This window comes from Sander lucioperca, chromosome 7 (assembly GCF_008315115.2).
Source record: "Sander lucioperca isolate FBNREF2018 chromosome 7, SLUC_FBN_1.2, whole genome shotgun sequence".
NCBI lineage: Eukaryota > Metazoa > Chordata > Actinopteri > Perciformes > Percidae > Sander > Sander lucioperca.
In genome coordinates this window covers 18,086,440-18,114,019 of record NC_050179.1, presented here as the reverse complement: position 1 = coordinate 18,114,019, position 27,580 = coordinate 18,086,440, and the positions used below count along the sequence as shown (strand labels likewise).

Genomic DNA, 27,580 nt, shown 5'->3' with positions numbered 1-27,580 from the left:
TGTGTTTATGAGTGTCACTTTAAAAAGAACAATAAATATACAGTTGAATGTGACAAAACAATAATAGCCTTGAAACTCAGCAAAGTGGAAAACTGTATGAGAACAGAGAAAAATGACAAGTGATGGTAGTAAAATAAATCTGTACAGCCCTGAAGCAGGAAGTGAAATTAAACAGGGAGCTCAGTGAGTCTGAGGTAAACATGAGAGCATAAACCATAGAGAGTGATGATGGCACATAGGTTGCCTCTTGGCTGTAAGTCCTGCAAACTGTCAGCTTCTTATTGAATAAGTGCTCTTGTGGCTCTGAGTTTGCTGTAATGTGATCATCATTCAGCAACAGCTCTCTGTGGGGGATCTGTCAGAAATCCGTTGCACCGTACAATAGGTTTGATTAGACTCTGTTATATTTATATGGAGTCTCAGCTTTAATTGCAAACACACCGGTCTTCTTACTTCGAAGAATAACGCCTTGATTTTTAACAAGAAATATACTCAAGTTTTTAAAATAATTTTATTGGTCTCATTTGTGAACGACACCATCTACAAAGATACCCAAATGATGTCCTGATGATCACACAGCCAGGAGAAGAGGTGTAATCAGGCAGACGAAGTGAAAACACTTGTTTGGGTTTACTAGGGGTCTGTACAGGGCATTTGAAATAAAAAATAATTTACAAACCAAATTGGTATTGATGCATTAGCGAAGGCTACAGGTAAGAGATAAGAGAGGTCTTATCAAACAAAAATCAACAGCAGAAAACAAGCCAACAGAAATGTTTCTACCATAATATCTGAAAAAAAGGTTGAAGTGGAGTCTGTTCTAAAAGGGGATTTACACTTTATTTAATACGTCTGTTCCTGTCCTACTCAATTTCTCTATCAATCTCTCCCTCCAGTGAAGTCCAGTATGTTGTTCTTCAGAACGTGGCAACAATGTCGATTAAGAGAAGGGTGAGCTACACTCGGTGGTATCTTTTGGATGTTTGTGTGTGAAATTTGAAATCAAATGCTGATGGAGCTGCAGATTCACTGAGGTTTTTGTTCTCTCTTCCTGTCGTTATGTTTCACAGGGGATGTTTGAACCGTACCTGAAGAGTTTCTACATCCGCTCGACAGACCCAACCCAAATAAAAGTCCTTAAGGTTCTTTTCTATTCTATTCTATTGTGCTGTTCTTCCTTTTCTCTATAATCATAATCTTCAATCAATGGAAGACCATTAATTCTCTCAATCTGAGTCATGGTAGTATAACATAAAGTATATATTTGCAGCATCCTACACCACACAGTTATTGAATCAACTCTTGCCGAATCAACTCCCATAAGTCAGAATGAAGCAGTTTTTAAAATGTAGACATCAATGTAAAAAACGTACAATTTTTTTAAAACTGCAGTCTTCGGCACAGAGTTAACAGCGCTAAAAATGAAAAAAAAAAGCTGAAATTACAGTAAACATGGCTTTGTATTTCCCTTATAAATTAAGTTTTCAGTGTTCAAAAATGTTTATTTTTTTGTGTTTTTTGCAGCTGGAGGTTCTCACCAATCTGGCCAATGAGACGAACATTTCCACCATTCTCAGAGAGTTTCAGGTACAGTGAACCACAACTAAAAGTAGCAAAACTAAATTTTTTGCAGATCTGTACTTCAGCCAGGAGTGATTCATCAGCTTGCTTTATGTTTTACTGTACTGAGTGAAGATTTCTTTCCGACAGACGTATATTAAAAGCATGGATAAAGACTTTGTGGCCGCCACGATCCAAGCCATTGGCCGCTGCGCTACCAACATCGGCGAGGTGAGGGACACGTGTCTGAACGGCCTGGTGCAGCTGCTGTCCAACCGAGATGGTGAGTCTTTCTATGTGACAGTCTGGATGCTTTTTAAGTGATACATATTGCTGTATATACTGTATAGTACAAGGAATAAATAGTTGCAGCTAGCAGTATCAGATATGAGGTCAATAGGATCATTTAATCATGCTTATTCATTTGCATTTGTAAATTATGAAATATAAGTTAGCACAGTGGAAAAAAGAAGCAGAACATAAGTTTAAGAAGATTAGATACGAATCTCCGAGACAGACTTCATATCCAAACAAACTGGAAAAATCAAATAAAAACACTTTAACCTAAACAACCTGTTTTCTTCAGTGAAAAAGTAAAGGACTGCATTTGAATTTTACTAAGTCAGTCTACTTCAACTTCAACTTTATTTGCGTCCCCAAAGGGTGATTGGGTGTGCAGCAGGTATAAACACATAAAAGACATAAATACGTACGTGATAGACACACAGTCAAGAGTGGGGTGGGGTGGGCTGGGGGGGAATAGAGTAAACCTGAACAACAGTAAAAACTGGAACACAACCGTTACAGTATGAGAACAAATAAATACAAGTACTGAGCAAGGTGCATGGGTAGCAGCATCAAAGTAGCCTACACAAGAAAAGTGCTTACAGTATCAGCCTTACAAAGTTGACACAATATAATCAACAACAACCATCATCAACAACAACATCAGTATCCATTACATCTCTGACATCTTCAACACATAGTCAACAGACTAGAATAAATAACCAACCAAGAAATAAAGAAAGAAATAACGTAGCCACCTGTTTTAACTATGACTACTCCCCTGACCCATATTCAAGAGGGAAATGGCTGCAGGTATAAAGGAGTACTTATACCTGTTACTCCTGACAGGTGGACATCTTAATCTAGGATGAAGATGAAGGAAAAAAATGAATTAAATATTCATTTGATGATTTATGTCTCTTCTTCCTGTTGTACAGAGTTGGTCGTAGCCGAGTCGGTGGTGGTTATTAAGAAGCTGCTTCAGATGCAACCGGAGAAGCACAGCGACATCATAAAGCATATGGCCAAACTAACAGACAACATCCAGGTGAGAGTCTCATTCACAAACTGCTGTCAATGTCTGGATTTAAAACTTCTAGTTACAACAAAGGTAAGTTACAGCAAAGTTGTTCTTGGTTTGAAAAAAATCATGGGTTGCTGTGTTAAATCAAGCTTGCTAAATGACGTTTATCTTTCCAAAACCCAAACACAACCATCTAATTTGATTTGAATTGTTCCCAGGTGCCGATGGCGCGGGCTAGTATCCTGTGGCTGATTGGAGAATACTGTGAGCATGTACCGAAGATTGCCCCGGACGTTCTGAGGAAAATGGCCAAATCGTTCACTAACGAAGAGGACATTGTCAAGCTACAAATCATCAATTTGGCCGCCAAGCTCTATTTAACCAACTCCAAACAGGTGTGACGACATTTTATCTCTAGTATTTAAAAAGACTATAAAACATTAACTTATCAACCGTGTGAGCAATGCTACCAAGCTTCAGCTCAGAGATGTCACCAATACAAAAAAATCAAAAGTCTTATCTTAATCTATAATAATTCATCATCATTTATTTGTTTGTTTTCTCTATTATTAATCTGAATCTGCAACGTAACTAGCAGTTAAACTTAATAAACAAATAAATGTAGTGGAATAAAAAAGTACAATATTTGACTCTGAATTGTAGTCAAGTAGAAGTATAAAGTAGCAGAATATGGAAATACCCAAGTTAAGTACAAGTACCTCAAAATTGTCCTTAAGTAGTACTTGAGTAAATATACATATACAAAAATAGTATATATATATATATGTGTGTGTGTGTGTGTGTGTGTGTGTGTGTCTGAACATATACATTAACATGAATCCAACATTTTATTTGTTACTTTATTTAATTTACACAACATTGATGATGTGATTGATGAACTACGCACTATAGCTTTAAGGATTTACTGTGCCACATTTTAACATTAAAACATGATGTATAAATGTATGAATATGTCAACAATGATTATTTTAATAGCTTAGTATTGTATGCAGCATAAAAAGATATGTGTTAAGGCTTTAGACCGCCCTACACGTTATTGTAGGCCAAGTTTATTATGCAACTCAATTTTATAAGTGCAGTATATATAGTAAGAGGTCCCTGCTCCGTCTCTTTTTCAGCCGAGGGGTCCTTGGCCTAAAAAACGTTGAAGACCCCTGACCTAGATACATTAGCAACTACCTGGCAACCCTCTAATCACCTTAGTAACTACATAGAAACACCCTAACAACTTTCCAGAACACCATAGCAACAACTTAGCAACACTGCAATTTTCTCTAGCAGCTACCTAGCAACACCCAAGAAACTACTCAGAAAATCCTGTAAAACACCTAGCAACCACCTAGACACTATCAACCAATTATTACCCAATGCAATGTTATGATATTACTGTTTGTACTTCCCTCATCCTACATGTCCTGCATATTCCTTCTTCTCGCAGACCAAACTCTTGACGCAGTATGTTCTGAACTTGGCGAAGTACGACCAGAACTATGATATCCGTGATCGGGCGCGCTTCATTCGCCAGCTCATCGTGCCCACCGAGAAGAGCGGAGCTCTCAGCAAGTACGCTAAAAAACTGTTCCTCGCCCTCAAACCTGCACCAGTCCTCGAGTCTCCATTTAAAGGTACAGAAGGCGTTTACATTCAGCTGCGAGCGAGTTGAAAACTAAAAAGTCCCGCTATAATTTGTGAGATAAACACTAAACACTGAAACAGAAATTACTCAAAGATGTGCTTTGATCAGCTTGTAGGTTTTTATCTAGTTTGTGATATTTCTTTGTGAGATAGATTTCCTAACACTTCCATGTTTATATTAAGAAAAGGACAACTTTTGGGATATTCATCAGGGCTTAATTATATTAAGTTGTTAGAAGTTGTTAGAAGTTAGCTACAGATATACACATATTTTAGTGACACTAAAACACTTTCCGAGGATATCATTATCTCTGATGTTGCAAATCAACTTTTATAAATCTGCTTGTAATCATAGAAAAAATACACTCATAACTCCAGAACTTGCCTGAGAATCATCATGTTTCTTCTGTATCAACACAATTTCAGGGATAGTTGTCTGTACATCCATGGGTACATTGCACACAGGAACTGCAAATAGCTAATTTTGCATAATATAATGATGCCAATTTGCCAAATGCAGCCCACAGCTTAGTAACAGACTCCATGGCAACATTGTACTTCCTCTTTAAATCACCCAAATCACCTACATTATAGGAACTGTAGTTACAAAAATTAGATCATTAAAAGGATAATAATAGGAGTGACAAAAAGTGCAGATTTGCATCCTGAATTCCTTGTTCTTGGGTTTTTGCAGACCGAGACCACTTCCAGTTGGGTTCATTGTCCCACTTGCTGAATGCCAAGGCTGGTGGCTACCAGGAGTTGCCTGACTGGCCTGAAGCCGCCCCAGACCCCTCCGTGCGCAACGTGGAGGTGAAGGATTCTGTGCGTGCAGTGGGAACAGTAATATACAGAGACACAGGGGTCCTCTGGGCTCTCCAGGGGCCCCAAAAGGTGGAGGGGAGCGAGGGTTGCTCCTGCCCCAGAGCAGTGCCTCAGAGGGGCTGGACAGAGTCACCCGAGCCTCACATCCAATATAACATTAACTCCAATATAACATTGATTCCTCTTTCACTAGCCATCTTTCATCCACTTACAGCTCATTAGCATTAACAGCTCATCCTTTTTGGCCTCCATCTATTTCCAAATGGATGCTGCTTAATATCTCTCTCCCCTCCATGGAGGAGAATGAGTCACAAAGGAGAAAAGAGGATTATAGCTTCTATTTAGAAACGTCTGATTCACTGTGAAAACACAGTCGTGGTAACTTCGCCTCTCTCTCTGCTGCACTTGCTTCTGTTCGGCAGCAGCTCACTCGCCCCATCCAGGTGATTCTTCACCGATGTTTGAGCCAATAGCACATGCGATGCAGAAGGGAACAGATTTGGGAGCTACAGCCTAAGTTTTCCCTACAAATCAGTATCAACAGCAGTAAACCACCTCTCCTGTAGTCTGTGCTAGAGGGTGACCTAAAGAGGGCTGGCACCTACAATTATACCAATATACCTGTACAGGTGCAGCTAATAGTTGATAATATGCATCAATTTAATTACTTATTACTTCCCAAATTTTCTTCAGGACTATAGCTGAACAAAGTAATTTGATCTGAGTCTTTTGTAGAGCATCGTCCCAACTCACCAAAGTCCCTCCTCTTCTTCTCCATCCCATTCACTCCATGTGCCATCGGTTCATAACCAACAATGTAATCTAAATGAAGACATAAATCAAAACTTGAGTGTGTCACTTCTTTGTCAAAAGCCTCATAAAATTCACTTGATTTTAAGTTTCAGGAGTGACCTCAGGGCTTGATTTTGCCGTCATATTTGTTAATTATTGTGATTATAGCATAGTTTTTTTTTTTTACTCATAGCTCAATGTTCCATACCCGGTGTTAACTTCATCATTTCATTGTGAGGCAGATTTCAGGATGAGGCCACAGGTGCACTGAGTTATATTTTGACTGGTGGTGTACAAGAGACCATACAGGGAGCTAGTAGTTTGTTTTGAGATAAACAAGTTATATTGAGTTGCATTATTGTTGACCGTTTCCAAAACATTTAATTCACTTCTAATTTGATTTCTGGCCCTCAGGCAAATATAATGTTTCTTGTAAAAGTTAAAACTTGCTTGAGATATTTCTTGCTTTTATGTTGTTATCAGAGTGACTTTACATCATATGATGATGCAGCTGTGAGCAGTCTGTTTTGAGAACTCAAAGAAGCTCTGACATCTGATTGATTTTCTGACAGCAGACCTCATTACTGCAACCGGGTTAGCAATGCCATACCCCAATTTTTCCTCCCTTAATGTGGTCTGGCAGGGATCAAATCACATTAGCTTCCGATGTCAACGGATTCTTTTCACCGTTTGCAGTTTTCAAACTGGAAAAAACATTGCATCTGTTCATTAAAAATCCTCTAAATTATCAACCTAAATTAAAATGATTTTAGGTCATTGCAAAATCATGTGACATTTAATTTAATTTAATTTAATTTAATGATAGCATTTAGTTTCAATTTAGATATTGGATCCCGGTGTTAGGGGGGTTATAATTTATGTCTTTGCTGATGGGTCTTGTATGTATCGCCTCAGGATCTATTGATTCACAGCGGGTGTTGCAGAATGCAGAAAACCAATTCGGTATGCAAGAGTTGGCCCAAAGCGAGACATTGAAACCCATTTTAACCTTAGTACATGGATTAGTTTAGCTAATTTGGAAAAGTACAGATTAAGATTTGGTAAAATATTGCACATTTAAACATGATGGGTGGTGTTGATGAAGGGATACTTGAACTCATCTGATAGGGCTGTGGGATCTCAAGCACGTCTCAAATGTCTGCCAGTTGTTATTCAAAGTGTTTTGAAATAAATGACGACTTGGAGGATAGGTAATCAGTCTAAAAACCTAAAAAATATGCTTTTTAAAAAAAAAAGGTCAGCAATGATGTATAATATACAAAAACCTTGCTGCATCGTTATCAAACTGAGTGTATTACATCCACTGCTCTCCCTCTGCACATTATGCATCTCCACAGACAGAGGAAGTCATAGCCACCGGCGAGGGGCGAATCAGCTTGCTAGGAGAATGGAAAGAGGTGCCCCCCCCCCCTCAGTTTGGGAGTGCGGTGGTGTTTGTTTTGATGACTGCTTTTTCTCTTTCCTCTTATAGTCTCTCTCTGGTTGTCGTAATGTAGTAACTGAGGATGATCAAGTTGACAAGATTAATACGATCTTACCCCTCAGTGCTGAATCCCTGAATCAGTGCAGATTTATATTTAGAGAGACAGCTGTCTTTGTCCCAAGTGGAAAGAGATTAACTAGAAGATACACAAATAATAATTTAGCCTCTTGGATGTTAAAGAAATTGAAGTTGTAGAATAAGAGTGGATGACGAAGCTGATTCAGGAAGCCAATGTAAGCAGTCGAAAGGATTAGAAAACTGAGCTTGACAACAGTTGACAGTCTCAACTCAAGGTCCACTTACTTACCTGTCCTGGATCTTTCAATCATATCCCATGGTCTTCATCAGCAAATAAAAGTTGCTCAGTTGTCAAGGCACTGTAGATACAAACCTCACATTATATTAACTGTGCTGAGCACTTTTAGGACTTATCTTCCATGTTGGCTTAAAATTTGACTTGAAAACTGCAGTTGACATAACAATCTCCACTCAAGGTCCACTTATTTACACTTACTTTTAAGCCAACAAGGACATCAAGTTCAGAATAATAGAATAATGTTTTAACCTCTACAGTGTCATGACAACTTAGCAAATATGTGGGTTGTGCCCATGAAAAATTTTCCAAATCTTCTCTGCCAATGCCAAACAGCTTATTCTGCCCTTGACTCGTTTGGTGTTTGGTGGATTGGATGATTGAAGTTTGAAGAAACAAGACATATTGGCAATTTAATTCATTCATTCATTCATTTCACAAACAGGAGCCTCAGTAGCGTTTGGAAGAACCATACACAGCCACAACAGCCTGGCACCTCCTCCTCATGCTGGTCACCAGCCTGGTCACACACTGCTGTGGGATGGCATCCCATTCTTCAACCAGCATTTGTCGCAAGTCAGCCAACGTGGTTGTGTTGGTCACTCTGGCACGAACAGCACGCCCAAGCTGATCCCACAATGTTCAATGGGGTTGAGGTCAGGACTACTGGCAGGCCATTCCATCCTCTCCACTCCCCCATTCTGGAGGTAGTCTCAGATAAACCCCCCCCCTGTGGGAGCGAGCGTTGTCATCTTGAGTTCGGTCCCAGACTGTGGAGATATGGGATTGCCACTGGTTGCAGAATCTCATCTCTCTGCATTGAGATTGCCTCCAATGATGACAAGCCTCGTTTTTCCAGTGAGGGAGATGCTGCCCCACACCATCACACTGCCTCCACCAAAAGGTGTTACTCTATCGGTGCAGCAATCAGCATAGCGTTCTCCACGTCTTCTCCACACTTTGACCCTATGATCCAACTGCCGTAGGCAGAATCATCCAATCTACCAAACACCAAACGAGTCAATGGCAGAATAAGCTGTTTGGCATTGGCAGAGAAGATTTGGCAAATTTTTCATGGGCGCAACCCACATACTTAGCACTGCTGCACATCCCACAAATGAATGTTCCTTACAAATGGGGCACCATTTGAAAGGGAACTAAACAGGCTTTCCAACGATATAAGATTCATTGCCAAAAAGCATTGTTACCACAGAGAAATAATCTACCAAACACAAATGTCCTTACTTTTTGTGCTAAATTTAGCAGATGCACCAATTTAGTATAATGTGATATGGCCGAACGCCCCAGAACAAATGAGTAAATAGACCTTGAGTGGAGATTTTTTTTGCCATCTGGTTAGTTAGGGGACCACTGACTTCACTGTTTCCTCTTCTGCACCTAATTGGTCTCATGTGAAATTTGTGACAGTTTGTAAAAGTGTCCCAAATGTTGTTGTGTGATACTGAGTGATGTGATTCCGATTTCTGCTTATCCCTCTTCTGTTCACCTTTTCATTTAGTTCATTTAAATCCATGCTAGTATAACATCATGCTTTGTCACTGATGAAGACTAAATGCATTGTCGTGTATCTGCTTGGTGTATTAGAGAGTAGTGATTTTTAATGTTGACTTTTTCTTCTTTTATTTAAGTATATATTTAAGTACATACAGTATAATTAAGTTATATTGGAGTGCATTGATTTTACCAGAAAAAAATGCCTTGATAAGTTTTTAGCTACCTAGATGTGCTAAATACTGTGATTGAATTTGGGGGTTATTTTTTTGTCTCTGATATCAGAAACTGTTCTCACACGTCTTCTTTTTTAGACCCAGAAACCTTCCAGTGCCTGTTTCTCTTGCTTTCCTGACTTTTTTCTAAAAACTTTCTCCTTCCTTGTCTCACCTGCATCCCAATCTTTTTTCTTTTCCACATCTGCCAGGTTTTTACGCTGCTTGAAAGAGTCACAACATTAACGAGTGTGAGTCAGTTAGCGGCAGAAAGCCCACCTCCTTGAGCCTCAACACATATAGCGGCAAAACCCAAGTGCTTTTTGACCCCCCCCACCCGCCTAATGTAGTTGCTGTTCTGTGCCTAGCCAAAGCTACCTGAAAGAAAGCACCGTCTTCCTCGGTGTCTCTACCATTAAAGAAGTGATTCTTTAAGCAAGATGGCGGTCCTCTGACACATGGAGATGCATCAGCAGCCCTGTGGGTTTTTAAATGAGGTTTGGAGATGTCCACACTCATTAGCTGATGGATCTAGTTAATGAGTTTGGTCACAGAAAGAGCAAGACAGATCTGCCTCAGTTTTCTTTTGTAAAGTGTGGGAGGACTCCTCAAAGACATCACTTCTCTTAATGGAACAGCTCCCTGTATTAAAAGAAAACCATTTCTGCAACTGGTCATGAAGGCATCACCTGGTGCTAACGTCTATCTGTGCAAAAAAAAACAAAAAAACATCTGTACTGAATTTGTTCTCTGACTGTCAGATCTAAAAGCAGATCTGATGGCTGGCTTTGTTTGGCTGCATCACGCCCAGGCCGAGGCATTCATGGCCACGCTACTGTAATCTGCCCACGTCTCTGCTTCCGTCTGACGGGTTTGCCACCGAGGCAGAACTGACGGCTAACTGTTTGAACTCTGCTTCCTCTGCCAGGTGCCTGAATGGACCAAATGCAGCAGCCGAGAGAAAAGGAAGGAGAAGAAAGTAGAGAAGCCGTTCTACTCTGACTCGGAGGGCGAGTCTGGACCGACGGAGTCAGCTGATAGTGGTAACTTTAGGGGGCACATCCTTTAGTCAAATGAGTCCATTACAGATGTTTGTGTGCAGTTGTGTGTGTGAGCATGAGAGTTTTTCTCAAAGCCAGCATGAATGGGGCTGCTTTAGGGAGACACAACCGCCATTATTCAATGTTGTTCTTATTGTCAACAAATCCCATAAAAAGACCCACAGCCCCAAACTCATTGGGTCCTACTAAAATTCAAACATTTTAATTGAGTGAAAAGAATATTATACATACTGTACAGTTGTCAATGCTAATTTCCACTTAAATTAAATAATTATAAATTTATATTCATTTACTGTACATTCACAGATATAAAGCATATCACATAAAAGATATAGGATTGTATTTTGAGTTATAAACAGTATCAAAAATAAGCAAAAACAGAGAAAGGAAACTTTCAAAATAAAATAAATAAATACATTATTCAATTGTAAGTCTTTAAAAAGGTATATAGTTTCCTTTTTTAAATGTTCAGGTAATGTTTTAAATTAGCTGGACACTATTGTCTTTAGCAAATGTTACTCAAGCAGGAGTCTTAGCTGTATATTAATTCACATTTAGTGCTCTAAAAACATCTCATTAATTGTTACTTTTTGGTGTTTTAATGGGATTAGTTGGCAATAAGAAAGAAATATAGATCATTATCAGCCTTATCATGTAATGGACACACTTATAATTTTCAGTTGACAATGGAATTAAAGAAATTAGAGATAAAAAAAAAAGTTATAACTGGAACTGGAACAAATAATGATTTCACAGATCAAGAAGTTACTCCGGATTTGACCGTACACTTTAACACTTTCTTTTGAATGAGGAATTGTTTAAAACTTGAAAAAAAATCACTTGGTCTCTTGGTATATATATATATATACTGTATATATATGTCACTGGATATGGTGTGTACTATAAGCAGGTAGACTTTCATGTCCCTGTTTTCTGTGTAAAAATAACTGACCTACTCACCCTCTGACTCCGACCCTTCCCGCCTTCAGAGTCGGACTCTGCCAGCGGCTCGGAGAGTGGCAGCGGCATCGAAGAGAGCGGGTCGGGATCAGAAAGCGAAGAAAGCGAGGAAGGCTCTGAATCTGAGGAAGAGGAGGAGGAAGAGAAGGAAAAAGACAAGAAGAAGAAAAAGAAAGAATTAAAGAAGCCAGTGCAAGAAAGCGAAAGGTAGCACATGCTTAGTAGAAAATGTTTGATATTACATTTTGTGTGCAGGTACATCAAATACGTCCTTAAGTCCTGAGACATATATAATTGCTTTTTTACATGCTTTCAGTTCATTATGAAAGCCCACTTTGTGGTTAACGGTGGTCCCTTTGATTTCTTCTCGTAAGCCTATTTCACAGATCCAATTTAGTTTGATAGGTAGTTCTATTGTACAGTAGAATCTGTCCCATCCGTTATAATAAACTTTCTGAACTTTGCTTTCTTTTCCAGCGAGCAGAGCAGTGAAGAAGAAGAGAGGAAGCACGAGAGGAAGAGTAAACAACGTAAGAGCGAGTCAGAGTCTGAATCGGACGAGGAGGAGGACAGCGAGTCTGAAAGCAGCCAAACGGAGTCTGAAGACTCGGAGTCTGAAGCAGAAGTCAAAAAGAAAAAAAAGGTATTGAAAAAAACACATTTTAAACACAGGTGAAATTTGGACCCTATCAACATCTAAATAACACTCATTGACTTATGGACCAAACATTGCTGTATTTAGACTTCACACAGTAACATGAACATCTGCATGTATTCATGTCAGTGTTCTTTCATCTCCTTCCAGGCAGCTGAATCTAAACCTCCTTCTAAGCCTGTCAAGAAAGACAACAAGAAAGAGAAGAAAGAAATGTCTCTGCTGGACCTTGATGATTGTAAGTTGTTTTTTTTAAACCTTTTTTTTAAACTTTCTGCTTTGAAAGAGAATACAAAAGTAATGGCGCTCACTTCAGTGAGGCAAAGTCAATGGACAAGGTTGTTGCAAACCATGCGATTGCTATTTAAAATCATAGTAACAGTTTGGTGCACTTTACTATGCTGACTCGAAACAAAAAAACTTGTTCCCACAAGAGATAGTATAACAAATAGATGAATACAGTCAGGTCTAACTTTAGGGACATCCTTGTTGAATGAGTCTCGCGCTCTTGTTTCTATTCCCAGTCGAACCTGCGCCCTCTCCTCAAGCCACACCGGTCAACAGCTTCCTGTCCAACAGCCTTGCAACCGACCTGGAGGGATTATCTTTGTCTGACGCTGTTCTCTCTCCGGCAGTAAGTGCTTCACGTGTCTCTGTATCTTCCTGGTTAGCGTCTTCACTCTAATAGACAAAATGATAGAAAGGATCGTAGAAGAGGTGATACCTGGTAGTTCAGACATTCATAGTCTCTCCATACAGCTGCTACACAGCTGCCTCCTACTATATTAGCATTTAGTTGTATGCTTGTTGGTGAAAATGTTTTTAATATATAGATTTGTTTAATATATGTTTTTTTAACATGAGCAGTTTCACACTGGCAAACTATAATGCATAGTGCCGCGATAAATGCTTAAAACTTTGACGTGAGGGTCCTCCCCAGGTTGAAAAAATGCTAGTGCTGTCAGTTAAACGCGTTATTAACGGCGTTAACGCAAACCCATTTTAACGGCATCAATTTTTTTATCGCGAGATTAACGTTCTTTTTGGCATAGCAAACTTTGTAGTTTTTTTCACATGCTGTTGCAACAACTAGTAACGTTAGAAAAACTACAACACCACACCGGATCTAGCTAGACCGGAAACAAAACAACAGGCACGCCGCACACACTTGTTTGAGCTTGCGGGCCGACTAGTAGGCTAACGTTACGTTTTGAGTGGATGGCGAGCGCGAGACGCCGAAATGGACGGCAATAAGATTCTGAATGGAAAGTTTACTTTCAAAAAGTTGCCAAATGGTTCCATTGACAAGACCAAAGTGATCTGTGTGTTTTGTCGTTGTGAACTGAGCTATCATCGCAGCACGTCCAGTCTGAAATACCACTTGATACCAAGCACACAGCTGATGTGAATTCTCCGCCCCCTCGTCAAAGCCAGGCGACAAAACCACAAAGCAAGCCGATCCACTTTTCCATGTTGATAAGAGCATTAAAATGAGAAAAAATAATTGGACAAAAAGAAATCTAGGGACATTTAGAATAGATAAAAATGTGCGATTAATTGTGAGTTAACTATGACATTAATGCGATTAATTGCGATTAAATATTTGAATCGTTTGACAGCACTAAAAATACTAAAGGTGCCAGTGATCCATGGGCCAAAATAATATATTACAATATACAGTATATAAGGCAAACACCCTGTTTTACACATCCAACTAGACGGGCACTTCTTGTCCAAGGCATGCCCAATCGCACAACATGTTAACGCTGTGTGAATTTTCCCAGTCGGGAACTAATACTTTTGATTATTCCGACACCACATGAATGCAGCACAAATGCACCATCTCGCAATGTTATCAAAAGTGAAAAATAATTTGTGTGTCTGCCCCGTGATTTGGATCCACTTCACTCCATGCTACACCCTTTCACCAAGTTTCATGAAAATCGGGTCAGTCGTTTTTTTGTAATCCTGCTGACAAATAACAGACAAACCAAGCAGCAAACAGACAAGCCGAGCCGAGCGGAAAAAATAACGTCATTGAAGGATTAAGACTTTTGCTTTGTCCAAATTGTACCCCTTAACTCTTACCCATCATTTCCAAGTCCCTCTAGTGGCGACTAGTGGTAAATAACTCAGCTATTGGAAGCTGACAGCAGATCAGAAACCAGGTCCAGCAACAAGATTGTGGAGAGAACAGCTGTACGAAAGAAATAAGTTTCGTACTTTAGTGCCCATAACATATAAACCACTGTATTAGTAAGTGGCACACATGAATGATATCTTTAAATGGCGTTTAAATACATTTTTGACCGCTCAGTGATGATTTAAAGAGTTGTTTTGAAATTGTGTTATACCCAAAGAAAATGTCTTTATAGTTTTACAACCATTGTTTATAATGTTTTGTATTTGTAAAGGTCTGAGAGCATCATACAGTCTGTTTTTTCCACTTTGGCCACCTTACCGCACCAACATCAAAGTCAATGAAAATATATTATACTTCCTAACAAAGCCGTGTACCATGTATCAATGTACCAATAGGTGCCACTCTGTGAATATCTAATGAGGATATTTCCTTCAGAAATAGTGAATAATGTACAAATGTAGCTCACATGCTAACATGTATCGACCCTTTCTTCATCTCCTCCTCTGCCTGCAGACCATCTCTCCCTCCAGTGCACTGAAGAGCTACGAGATGCTGCACCGGATCACTGGCGAGGGTCTGTCGGTGGAGTACTGCTTCAGCCGACAGCCGTTCAGCCCCGACGCCAACATGGTCGCGGTGCAGATGCAGTTCACCAACAACGCCACCTCCGACACCAAGAACCTGCACATGGAGGACGTGAAGCTCCAGTCAGGGATGAGGGTCAAAGAGTTTCCTGAGATCGGTGAGTGACGGGCTGGGAGGATCGGACGGATACTGAACTTTTTATTGCCAAGTGATCCAAATCAGACACTAGTATTTATTCTGCAGTTATTAAAAAAACAGTCATAGGAGTAGCCTCGGAAGCTGCAGTGTTACTTATACCTCGCAAACAAAAGTGTTAGATGAAATAATGAATATGCCCATGATGTTCTGTTATTAGACCATTACCAGTAATGGGAATTAAAATAAAATGTTGCTGGCGGTGCTACTAAAGGCTAGGGATTGTCAAAAATACAAAGACTTATCTTCTATACTTTTTGTGTACAATTTGGGCCTGTTTATGGTGCTATACCATAGGCCAGGGGGTCACAAAGACCATTAAGAGCAGAATAAAACAGGAAATAATATAAAATACAGGTAAAAGAAGATACAACGGAATAGAAGCAAACCATATGAATGCAAATGGAATTTATATAAACAAGATTGGATGGATTTACTGTATATGGTTATTGTGTACATTTCAATCCATTTGTAAGCAGTTTTTTAGTATGCATACTGACTTTTTGGAGTGCAGCACACAGTCTGCAGTGGAGCACACATGTTTAATCTTAGATCAAAGTTGCTGAGTAAAGGTTTATGTGGTTTTATTTGTGCATGTGTCAACACTGTTGCCCTTTTGTTCTTGTGCGTTGACAGAGCTGCTGCCAGCGGGTGAGATGGTCACAGCTGTAATGGGCATCGATTTCTGTGACTCAACACAAGCGGCAAACTTCCAGCTGTGGTGAGATGGATTCTGTGTTTTATTGTGCAGACTTCCTGTGTTTTAACAACCTGTGCTCTTCTCATAGTGCTGTGTGAAAACATAACTGATTCTGCTGAGTTTGGAAACTGTTGAAATTGTTAGTTTTGCAAGTGAAATGTTGTTTTAAACTCACAATTGTGATATTTCCAACCACGATTTGTGAACAGCACTGAGGAAACAAATAAAACAATAATAAGCAGTGAGGTTTAGATCAGGGGTCTTCAGCGTTTTTTAAGCCAAGGACCCCTTAATAGAAAGAGAGACGCGGCAGGGACCCCCTACTACGTATATTGTATAAAATGAAGTTGCATAATAAACTGGGCCTACAATAATGTGTAGGGCGGCCTAAAGCCTTTATACATACGGTACATGTTTTGCATAAAATACTAAGTTATTAAAATAGCCTCATAATTGTTGGCATGATTTTATAAATCATGTTTTAATGTTTTAACCTATGGTCATGAAGCTGGGTCATGACCGAAAGAACGAGATCCAGGGTACAAGCGGCCGAAATGGGTTTCCTCAGGAGGGTGGCTGGCGTCTCCCTTAGAGATAGGGTGAGAAGCTCAGTCATCCGTGAGGAGCTCGGAGTAGAGCCGCTGCTCCTTCGCGTCGAAAGGAGCCAGTTGAGGTGGTTCGGGCATCTGGTAAGGATGCCCCCTGGGCGCCTCCCTAGGGAGGTGTTCCAGGCACGTCCAGCTGGGAGGAGGCCTCGGGGAAGACCCAGGACTAGGTGGAGGGATTATATCTCCAACCTGGCCTGGGAACGCCTCGGGATCCCCCAGTCGGAGCTGGTTAATGTGGCTCGGGAAAGGGAAGTTTGGGGTCCCCTGCTGGAGCTGCTACCCCCGCGACCCGAGACCGGATAAGCGGACGAAGATGGATGGATGGATGTTTTAATGTTAAACATACAGTTGGTGCAGTGAATCCTTAGGATGAACTGTATCCTTGGATGGCCTTAGTGACTGCCTTACCAATAGGCCAGTAAGCAGTGGGGATTTATAGTTGCTAATAATATGTTGAATTCATGTTAAGACTTTTACATTTTTGACAAAAATGAACAATAATTTGGAGGCCCCCCCTGCATTGACTCTGAGGACCCCGTAGAGGTCCCCGGACCCCCTGTCCTTTTAGAAAAATAATAATTCCTAAAAACTGCCGTTTCTTTCATGTCTCTCAGCACTCACACCAGGAAATTCTTCGTGTCGATTCAGCCGCCGGTCGGGGAGCTGATGAGGCCCGTCTTCCTAACAGAAAATGAGTTTAAAAAGGAGCAAGGTGAGTGATAAAAGGAAATGAAATGACTCTATTAAGGAATATAGAATATAAAAACACTGTGACTTTTACTACCATCCCATTAAAACAAGTCTATACAAGAGGGAAAGGGGAGTTAGCTACTCCTGTGTGTAGGTGGATACAAAAGTGATTTCTCATATTTCCTTTCTTACTACTTGTCTCTATCTATTTTGTTATTTCAGCAACTTTATTTTCATTTATACTGTATTTCCAAGCATAAAGATTGGGTTGACATGGGCAACCCACAACATTAATTATGGGTTATATCTTATAGGAACATATATGTAGTCCATTTTGACCAGTATTGACCATTTTAATCATATTAATCTATATGATACTGGTCAATTTCACACAGTTTATTTCACTAACAATTGCAGTCTAGTTGTCCTTTGTTTGTCAGCTATTCCAAAAATGTTCATTATGTCTTTCACAATCTCTTCACACAGATTATTATTCTGAGATCGTTTTGTGGGGATATATTTGCTGTAAATATATGTTCTTGATAAACAGGCATCGGTGTGTCATTTGTTTGAGTAAATCAGACCTTTGTCAAGTTCAAATAGTCGCTCCAGAAAGAGAAGAAAACCTGCTGCACCTTTGTTGATCAAAGGCAGTCTGACATTCAGTAACTACATACAAACTTGGCCCATTGATAACATGACTGTAATGAGGTCAAATGAAGGTGGACACATCTATAAAACTATGCTACATAAAATGTGCATTACGTTTGCAGTCCGAGAGAATAAAATCAATCACCTTTTCTTATCATCAGCATTTATTTTAATATTTGTGTCCCTATAATATCAGCTGTAAATACATTTTATGTCAAGTGCAAAAGTTTCATCACTGAAAAACATACATTTTATTACCAGACAGGTGACATCACTCATACAGTTTATTTTTGTAGTGTGTATTCTTTTATCAATGTCCCGTAATAGACACAACCGTTACAGTACATAAATAATCACAGAATTGCATGATGTGTCTTTATTTCAATGGGCAGCCTTTCAAACTAACGCTCTGTCTCGATACCCACACTTACAGTATTCGTGAGTAGTCAAGTGCCTCCTTGTGTGAGATATTTCTGGTAATCACGTCCTGTTGAGGGTTATCATGGTTCACTGGAACACACTTCATTAACGATAATGAGACTCAGTCGAGCACAGACCTTTATTTTTATTTATTCTTTATTTTCACATAATGAACAAACATATAGGATGAAACATACAGTATTACAGTTACATTCAGATGAAAAGTGTGTGAAAGTTTTCTATTTGATATTCGTTTTAAGGAATTAACATATTTTTCAGAAATAATAAGGTTTGATATTTATTCATGTTGACAGAACTACAATTTTATTCTTGTCATCTAACACCATCTAAAGCTCTTCTTCTTTATCATATCTGAGAGATTAATGACAACATATTAAGTGTCAACAATCTGTTTTCACTGTTTATAATGTATAGACACAAATAACAATATTAAGGGAGAATCCTACTTCATGTCCGGTTTTTATTTGGTAGCTTATCGCGCACTACCGCCAACAACTGGACTGATGTTCCATGTTAAGTATGGGTGAAGTGTACTTGTGTGTTGGTATATTTCTGACGTGGGACACACTTGTCCACCGCTGAAGTGCTAAGGACTCAGCGTGTGGGTATTGGGACAGATCCTAAGTGTTAACTGGCCACTTATAAACCAACCAGGTTTTTCAAATGCAATCTGAGCAAAGTGTTTATAAGAGCAGCTACAGACAAAAGTTACCAGCATGTGTCTGTTGTTTGGTGTTCATTTCCCATCCTGACTAACACTGAGCCAGTTTTGAGCTCGAACAAACCCGTAGTGACTCTTTAAACATGTGTCATATCCACGGTTCCTCCCTCTTTGTACTGTCCCCAATAGAGAAGCTATTACTAGGTAAGTTGATAGATTTGTTTTTCCCAGCCACCTGTGTGCCCACCTGCCTTTTAGCCAACCTCACACAGATCCCCCTACTCCTTCTCCTCCTCCTCCCGTTCCCTCCTCTAAACGCCTCTGGCTGACTTACCCCCCCCCCCTCTCCTGCCTTGGTAATCAACACTTAACTGCATCTCCTGGTCTGTAGCTGTAGATCACATGTGTCAAACTCAAGGCCCGAGGGCAAAATCCGTCCCCTCGCAAATTTTGATCCGGCCCGCGTTTCGCTTTAGGTTCACAATACATTTTGGCCCACATAGTTTTTGTAACCTTTTCTGCATTTTTTGTCCCTTTTTTTCTACGTTTTTATTGCTTTTTTGACATTTTTGACACCTTTTCCAGCGTTTTTGGCGCTCTTTTCAATGCTTTAAGCACCTTTTTTATGTTTTTATTAGACAATTTTGTTGCTTTTGTCAACGTTTTTGTCGCTTTATTCTATGATGGCTAACTAACTTATTTTTTGCTAACTTTATGAGGCCCAAACTATAAGTGAGAAAGCTATATGACACATGCAGTAATACAGTAGAAATATTTGACTTTTTCTCTTAAATAAAAGCATGTCAATATACTATACATGTCTGGCCCTTGATGTGATTCTCATTTTCCAGTCTGGCCCTTAGTGAAATTGAGTTTGACACCCCTGCAGTAGACAGACTCACCTGTACTAACCTGCATCATATTTAAGGCCGCTCACACTCTGCTACACCAGGAATGACGGGAAATGCTCATCCACTGATCCCGATTCACTTTTTAAGCACTGTGTGAAGAAAAAATAACATCAGGCTCGTTCATATTTCTGTTACAAGTGCTGCAATGTCACAATGTTCAAACCTCGTAAGCACAGATTGTTTTTGTGACTTGCAGGTTGAAAGACATCTTGACGTCTGAAACCAGACTATATTTGGTTGAAGAGTAAGAGCTTATTTTAGACGTCTTGGCTTCAATGACTAGATTTCAACGTACAACTAACAATTATTTTTATTAGCGATTAATCTGCTGACTATTGTTTTTATTAACTGATTGTTTGTTTAGGCCAGTGTATTCCAGCCTTTTTGGCTCAGGAACTAAGTTTTGGCTACGGGAGGTGGCAGTAGCTCAGTCAGTAGGGAGTTGGGTTGGGAACCAGAGGGTTGTTGGTTCGAGTCCCCATATGGACCAAAGTATGGTGGTGGACTGGTAGCTGGAGAGGTGCCAGTTTACCTCCTGGGCACTGCCAAGGTGCTCTTGAGCAAGGCACTGTGCCCCCAACTGCTCGGAGAACCTTTCCATAGGCTGCCCCCTCACTCTAACATCTCTCCATTAGAGTTATGTGTGAAAGCATTGTAATTTTCCCTTGTGGGATTAATAAATTATTAATTATTAATTATTATTAGTAACCACTTGTCACAGGTTGCATACTTTCTTTCCCTTTGAAGTTTTTTGGGGGAGTTTTTCCTTACAGATAATGAAGCCCCTTGATGCATATGCAATATGTCGTTTGTGATTTTGGGCTACATACATAAAATTGATTTAACTTGAAATATATCTTTCTCAACCAAAGATTCAAAGTGTGTATGTAAAATATATAGTAATTCACAAGCAAAGAGCCTAAATTTAAGTCGGAAAAAAACGAACTATTTATCTTGTGGAGGGTCCTGACCAACAGGTTAGGAACCACTGGTTTATTCTATTGTAATGTAAAAAATTGTTATAATTCCCCGTCACAACCAATACCAATAATCCAAAAAGATATTAAAGTTTGTTTTAAATTACGTAAAGCAATTAAAAAAATAAAAAATAAAATACTTTCAATGAAGAAGCTGTAACCAGCAAATGTCTGGCATGTTTGGTTGATAAATTACTTAAACAAGTGATTCATGTTGTTGATTATATTTTCTGTCAGGAGACTAATTGTTCCAGCAGTAGTTAGGACTTGCTTCACACTGAAATGTAGTATATAGTCATTCAAACGCTGTTGAAACAACAATTACTCCATATGTACTCAAGGCATGTCAACCAAATGTATCCAGGCTTTTTAACTGGACGTCTTGATGTCTTTTGACCTGCTAATAAGAGTGTTAGTTCTTAAAGGGAAAACTGCTTTGGTGCAAAATGTCTTACTTTCAGACTACATTGAAAACTCATGAACAAAATTGCCTCTTTATTGCTTTGAATTCACCAAGAGCACTGTCTCCCTCCTCTACTGTGTTCAGTGGGAAGCATCAGTGCATTCCAGTTTAAGTTTCATTTTGTAATCATGATGTATTGAGTCTTACGTCACATCACTGTAGTGTTAGCCTTATATACAGTATCTGTATATACTACTGTATGTCTGTAGCTGGCAGATATCCTAAAAAAACGTATTTATTATTTGACTTTCTATAAAACAACACTGTAATGAGTCCTACACTGATACTGTACAAGCAACACCCTGTTATGTATCGCTGTACCATTAATGACTGCTTTGCATTTTATGCTACTGGAAGAAAGAAAATAAGCAGCACCTACAACTTTAGAGCTTCCCCAGTTTGACCAGTGCTCTGCTCACTCTACAGGTCAGCTGATGGGTATGAACGAGATCACGGAGAAGATAACCCTGGACGTGAAGTGCCGGAACGAACACTCCATCGTCCAGAGGGTGATCACCGCCGCCAACCTCAGCAGAGTCCCCTGTGGCTCAGATAAAGAGTGCAGGTGAGAAGATTAGAACAAATATCAGCAGGAGCAACCTCCAAATATCTAGGAAGTGTACTGTATGCTGTCTGTGAGAAAAGGATGCACCATCCCTTCAAGTTTATATTCACACATTTCAGCTTCAAATTTCAGTCAGCAAAAGCTTGTATGTGTGATGTGTTTCAATCGCTGAATTGTTAATATGCCCACCTTTGTGGTGGAGTAGCATAAAACACAAATACAAACTGGTACACTGTCAGTGGTTGGAGCAGATTTCAGCTTTAAATGAAAAGACCAGCAGTGGAAGAAGTACTCAAGTCTTCTACTTCAGTAAAAGTAGCAATACCACAGTGTAGAAATACTCAGTCCAGCATTTCAATTTTACTTGAGTAAAAGTACAATACTTAAAATACTAAAAGGTCTCATTATGCAGAATGGGTAATTTCAGAATTATATATATTACTGGATTATAATTAGTGATGCATTAATGTTTGCATCACTTTAATGTTGCAGCTTGTAAAGGTAATTTTAATCACTTTACATACTGCTGGGTAGCTCGTGAATTTGCCCCAGGGATCAATAAAGCTTACTTTTAATAATAATAATCGTAATTTATTTGTTGATTATATGTTGTTTTATTAATCAGAATCTGCAAAGTAACTAAAGTTATTAAATAAATGAAGTGAAGTAAAAAGGACAGTATTTCCCTCTAAACTGTAGTGGATTATACATATAAAGTAGCAGTAAATGGAAACACTCTGTAGTGGATTATACATATGAAGTAGCAGTAAATGGAAACACTCAAGTAAATTACAAGTAGTTCAAAATTGTACATACTTAGTTATTTCGCACCACTGGCCACTTAGGAAAGCATATTTCTTTACCGCATCATGCGTAGTGATTAAAAGAGTTCATTATTGTGTATAGTTGTTGATGAACCAGCTGATTGACACTCATTCCTTCTTTATTCTGTGGCTTCATCTTTACTTCTGATCTTTACTGCTTTGACCTCAGTCCTCCTGTTCCTCCTCCTGATCATCCTGTCCACAGGTTCGCTGGCAGGACGGTGACCAGCAGCAGCCTGGTGTTGGTCACCGTGGCGACCAAAGAGGAAGGAGCCGCCAAGCTGACGATCAACTGTGAGAAAATGGTGATCGGCACGATGCTGGTGAAGGACATCCTCCTGGCCCTGACGCAGTGACGCGTGACGTTTAGCCCTCTGCCCCCTCACCTCAACGCACCTCTCTCATATCATCCATCACACCTGTAGCATCTCCTCCGCTCTCCTCTTAGCAGCGGTAGCGAGGAAGTTTCCAGAACGTTTAACCCCAGCTTGTTTGTTTTTTCGAAGAGCCCTCTACTGTTATAAATTACTCCTATATTCACTGAATGCCACAGCTGTACATGACATTTACGACAATCCCTCTCTCCGTTTTAAAGTTTCTTACATGTCATTATTTTAAAATACGTATTTTGCAATGTGTTTTACTTCCTTACAGAGCCAATTGGATGTATTGGACTCCCAATTTCTGAGTCAACTCAAAAGAGAAAGTATTTGTGCATCTTTTAAACCTTAAATCGACTTAAAATGAAAAGTAGCTCCCATCTAGTTACATCGGAGTGTGAAATAATTGTGCAGAATTTGCTCACTGGATAAACAGGACATTAGGTGAGCTTAAAGGTTTCAAGCATGACAAAACACAAGGTCCACTTACTTAATGCTTTCGAAGCTCTCAACCACATCTTGTGGCCTTTCTCTCAGCAGATAGTTATTCACTTGTCATTGACTGAGAACATAAGACAATGTAAACAGATAATAAAAAATGCTAGAATTCATAAAACCTTTTGCACAGGAAAGTTAATATTAAAGCGTAGCTACAGTGCAGTGCAAGATATGAATGAATAGTCCCACATGTTTTTTAATAAAATGCAATAGCTAACAACGTTTTAAGCCTTGAAGTAAAAAACATTTGGAGAGTTTTCTGGGAGTTTGTTCCAGATAATGTGGTGCAAAACAAAAATGAATGCATGCTGTTTAGTTTGACTGTGGGATCAGTAAGATGACCTGAGACGTCTGGACAGTTTACTAGGTAGCAGCAGATCAGAGATGTACACTGGAAACAATGGGCTTAAAACTGGTCACAGCATCAACTGGGAAGAGGTCAAAGTCATCGATGACCCATTAACCTCCAAAATACGACATCAAGTAATGATGTGATAATGTTGCAACGGAAAAGAACAAAGTTATTGAACCTTGTGTCAAAACAAAAGGTCTTTCTCTTAATTCTAAAATACATAAAAAAATGATCCACACATAAAATTGAGCTTATTTTCTTTAGAAATAAGGTGCCCAAGTAAGTAATTCTTATTCTTTGACAAGTGGATGCCCAAATCTGTCACACCAATTTAGCTTGTTATTAGCTATCACACTAATTTAATATTGTAGATATAAGTAATAGATGATATACTGTAGGTTTAAAATTCCCCCCAAAACTCGTCGACACAATAAAACACAGACTGTAAGATGAAGGCTCGACAGAGACAACAACTACCTATGACTGAATCATTCCATTTTGGCACAATAAACTTTGTTAATCAATAACTCAACTGCTCCTGGGAATAAATCTTCATATCAAATTCTGCGATTTTAAGCACCTGCCTCGCTGTCATAATGCACATGTTCATTACAATAAGTGGGGCATTTATAAAACCTGAAGATGTATAAATGTTATTGTATGTATTGCAACATATAATACAGTACTTATATACAGTAAGTAAGGTGTGGTGTGTGTGAGTGTGATGACACTGAATATTGACCCGCTGAACTAGCTGTTTTCAAAATGACTCAAAATGACACTTGACTTGAAATCATCATGAAGCACATAATAATCAACACTGGACGCTAAGGAAGAAATAATGGCTTTAATGACTGCCACACATACTACATAGATTTAAAAATCTTTAATCTTACATTCAATTATAGATTCATAAATTTGCACGGAAAAAAACTACGGCATAATTGATTATTAATACATAATTGTTGCAGATTTAGAAAATCTTCTAAATTACTGACACAAATGTACTTATTAGTCCCCAAATTCTAGGGACTCAACTAACAATTATTTTCATTATTGAATAATCTGCTAATTATTGTCTTGATACACTGATTTATAGTTGGTTCATAAAATGCGAAAAATATCAGTTTCCATCATTGTTAAAGGTCTTGTTTTGTACAACAAGTCCCCAAAACCCACAAATCTTTAGTTTAATAACAGGACATTAAGTAAACCAGCAAATATTTACATTTGAGAAGCTAGAATTCTCAAATGAAAAATAGAATTTGGGCTTGAAAAATACTAAACCAGTTATCAAAATAGCTGCTGATTAATTTTCTGTCAATTGACTAATCATTTTACCTTTACCAAATTCACGATTGAAACTTCGGCCTTAAAACAACCTGAATTTTTAAATTATTAGTTCAATGTTAGCAAATACTTGTTTCTTGCCGAGAGTTGGATGAAGAAGATCGATGACACCACACTCATGTTTGTACCGTTAGCTTCACGTCAAGGCACGGTTAGCTCAGCTTAGCACAGCTAGCATTCCAGCTAGCTCTTTCCAAAAGTAGCACTATTTGTTGTTTTTACACTAAGTTTTTGTATTGATTAAACAAACAGGATATCAAGTGTCAATAATTAGTGCGCTGTAGAGGTTCTGGCAGACATTGTTACTTTTGGACAAAACAGGCTAGCTGTTTGCCCGTTTCCCGTTTCCAGTCTAAGCTAACGGGATACGCTAGCTACACATTTACCATACAGACTTAAAAGAGTGGTATCAATCCGACAGCAGTTTCTATTCATATACATTTAGGTTTAAACTGTAGCCTTCCCTGCTAAAACACCTACTGTAAACATAAAAACACATAAACAAACTTTCACTAAAACATGGTTTCCATTTGACTCTATGTAAAGGTGAGTGTTTAGTTTATGAGAATAAACTGTAATACCTATAGATTATAATTGAAATAGTGCTCATGATCATTTCAAACATTCTCTCTTTTTCTCGTTTGTCAGACGAGACTGTTTTCATGCCTTTTTATTATGTTTCGTTTTCAGGTTGTGTGGGTTTTCTTGTGTTATGGACCCTCATGTGTCCAGAAGCTGCATGTTTCTCATCTTTAACACATAATCTGTGTATTTATTTATTTATTTATTTATTTATTGTTTCTTTACTGTTGGGAATTGTGTTTAACCAAAGGAGTACATTGCAGTCAAACTTCAGCCCTCGTCATAGAAAACTGAGCCGTAGCAGCAGTGGACGGTTTCATTTTGGCCTTTTTTTGTACCTGTTGCATTGTTTACCATTAAACCACTCAGACCTGGAATATTAACTGCATCACAGTCATAATGAAGAATGTAAAGAAAGTCTACTTTTAATGTAAAAATCAACTGAAAACTGCTTTCACAGAAATGGTTGGATAAAATCATTTAATTCATGGCTGGCAATTTGTTTTATCTGCATCGGCTTTTAAATATCCAAAGTATGTTTTATTCATACTCAGTGTGGTTGTGAAATGTGGTCCTGAAGTATTACAAGTTTATTTATTATACAAATAAAAAATACAGATACATGCTCATGTCTTCTGTATTTTCTCCAATCATATTCCATAATTCATCCATTCACATTTTCGGACAGTTTCCTGAATGCTTTCCTAAAAAAGGCAAAACATTTCAGGGAACGTCCTCATTTTTTGGTGTGTTCAACAGTGGTGGAAAGTAACTACAGGTAAGTATATTTAGTCAAATATTGTACTTAAGTAAAATTTTGAGTATTTCCATTTTATGCTACTTTATACTTCTACTTCACTCCATTTCGGAGGAAAGTGTTGTACCTTTTACATCACTACAGCTGTAGTTTTAGCTCAGCTTCAGATTTTACATAAACAAAACATATAAGCTTATAAAATACAATGTATTGCTAAACATTAAACCAGCAGTTTCTAAAATAAATTAAGCAGCTCAGACTAGCTCTACTTTAACCAGCTGTAAAATCTTGCTTACACATTCACAATCTAATAATGTCATATATATTAATACTCTGTATCAGTCACGGGACTTTTCACTGCAGAGTGAGTACTTTTACTCTAGATACTTAAAGTACACTTTGCTGAAAGTACTATTACTTAAGGAAGTTTGTGAGTGTAGAAGTATTTTCAAACAAAATGAGGCTAGCTCGCCCCTCCCTCCTCCTCATCCTGTCCCCTCTTCCTCCCTTCCACGCATTAACCCCCCAACCCCCACCCCCAAATCCTTCTTGTCGGTTATTGGCTGGAACGCTGCAAGACTGTTATGTTTGGTGGTGCAGGTTGGCACAGTTTGTTTTTGTTGCTCTTTTGTGGAGCCTGGGCTGTCTACAGAGACTATGTTTTTTGTTTTTTTTTACAGTGTGTTTAGGGGACAGGCAGCTCGCGGATAGTGAGATGTTTGCTGTATGTGACAAAAAATGTTGTAGCCTAAAAAACGTGTGACATCGCTTAGAGCACCTTTAACTTGTAGTGAAGTATTTTTTATACTGTTGTATTGGTACTTTTACTTAAGTAAAGGAACTGAATACTAGTTCCACCAGTGTGTTCAGTAAAACCTGATCTGT

General features: G+C 38.8%; 1 protein-coding gene across 12 annotated transcripts in view; it reads left to right on the top strand.

Annotated features, from left to right (window-relative positions):
- LOC116061987 (AP-3 complex subunit beta-2) overlaps positions 1-26,559 on the top strand; it is a 52,872-nt gene extending 26,313 nt beyond the window's left edge. For 2 of the 12 annotated variants that reach the window (XM_036003102.1, XM_036003097.1), the window contains exons 10-29: positions 897-951; positions 1,071-1,142; positions 1,525-1,587; positions 1,711-1,843; positions 2,784-2,893; positions 3,088-3,264; positions 4,329-4,515; positions 5,220-5,350; positions 9,899-9,937; positions 10,615-10,729; positions 11,737-11,914; positions 12,185-12,350; positions 12,513-12,600; positions 12,887-12,996; positions 15,019-15,247; positions 15,922-16,006; positions 17,208-17,305; positions 19,226-19,240; positions 21,814-21,952; positions 22,946-26,559. In XM_036003102.1, the coding sequence (XP_035858995.1) occupies positions 897-951; positions 1,071-1,142; positions 1,525-1,587; positions 1,711-1,843; positions 2,784-2,893; positions 3,088-3,264; positions 4,329-4,515; positions 5,220-5,350; positions 9,899-9,937; positions 10,615-10,729; positions 11,737-11,914; positions 12,185-12,350; positions 12,513-12,600; positions 12,887-12,996; positions 15,019-15,247; positions 15,922-16,006; positions 17,208-17,305; positions 19,226-19,240; positions 21,814-21,952; positions 22,946-23,132 (2,377 nt within the window). In that variant the 3' untranslated portion in view covers positions 23,133-26,559. The remainder of the gene's footprint in view (positions 1-896; positions 952-1,070; positions 1,143-1,524; positions 1,588-1,710; positions 1,844-2,783; positions 2,894-3,087; positions 3,265-4,328; positions 4,516-5,219; positions 5,351-9,898; positions 9,938-10,614; positions 10,730-11,736; positions 11,915-12,184; positions 12,351-12,512; positions 12,601-12,886; positions 12,997-15,018; positions 15,248-15,921; positions 16,007-17,207; positions 17,306-19,225; positions 19,241-21,813; positions 21,953-22,945) is intronic. The other 10 variants (XM_036003104.1, XM_036003101.1, XM_036003103.1 and 7 more) reach the window with 8 other exon arrangements.
- Positions 26,560-27,580: the final 1,021 nt, after the last annotated feature.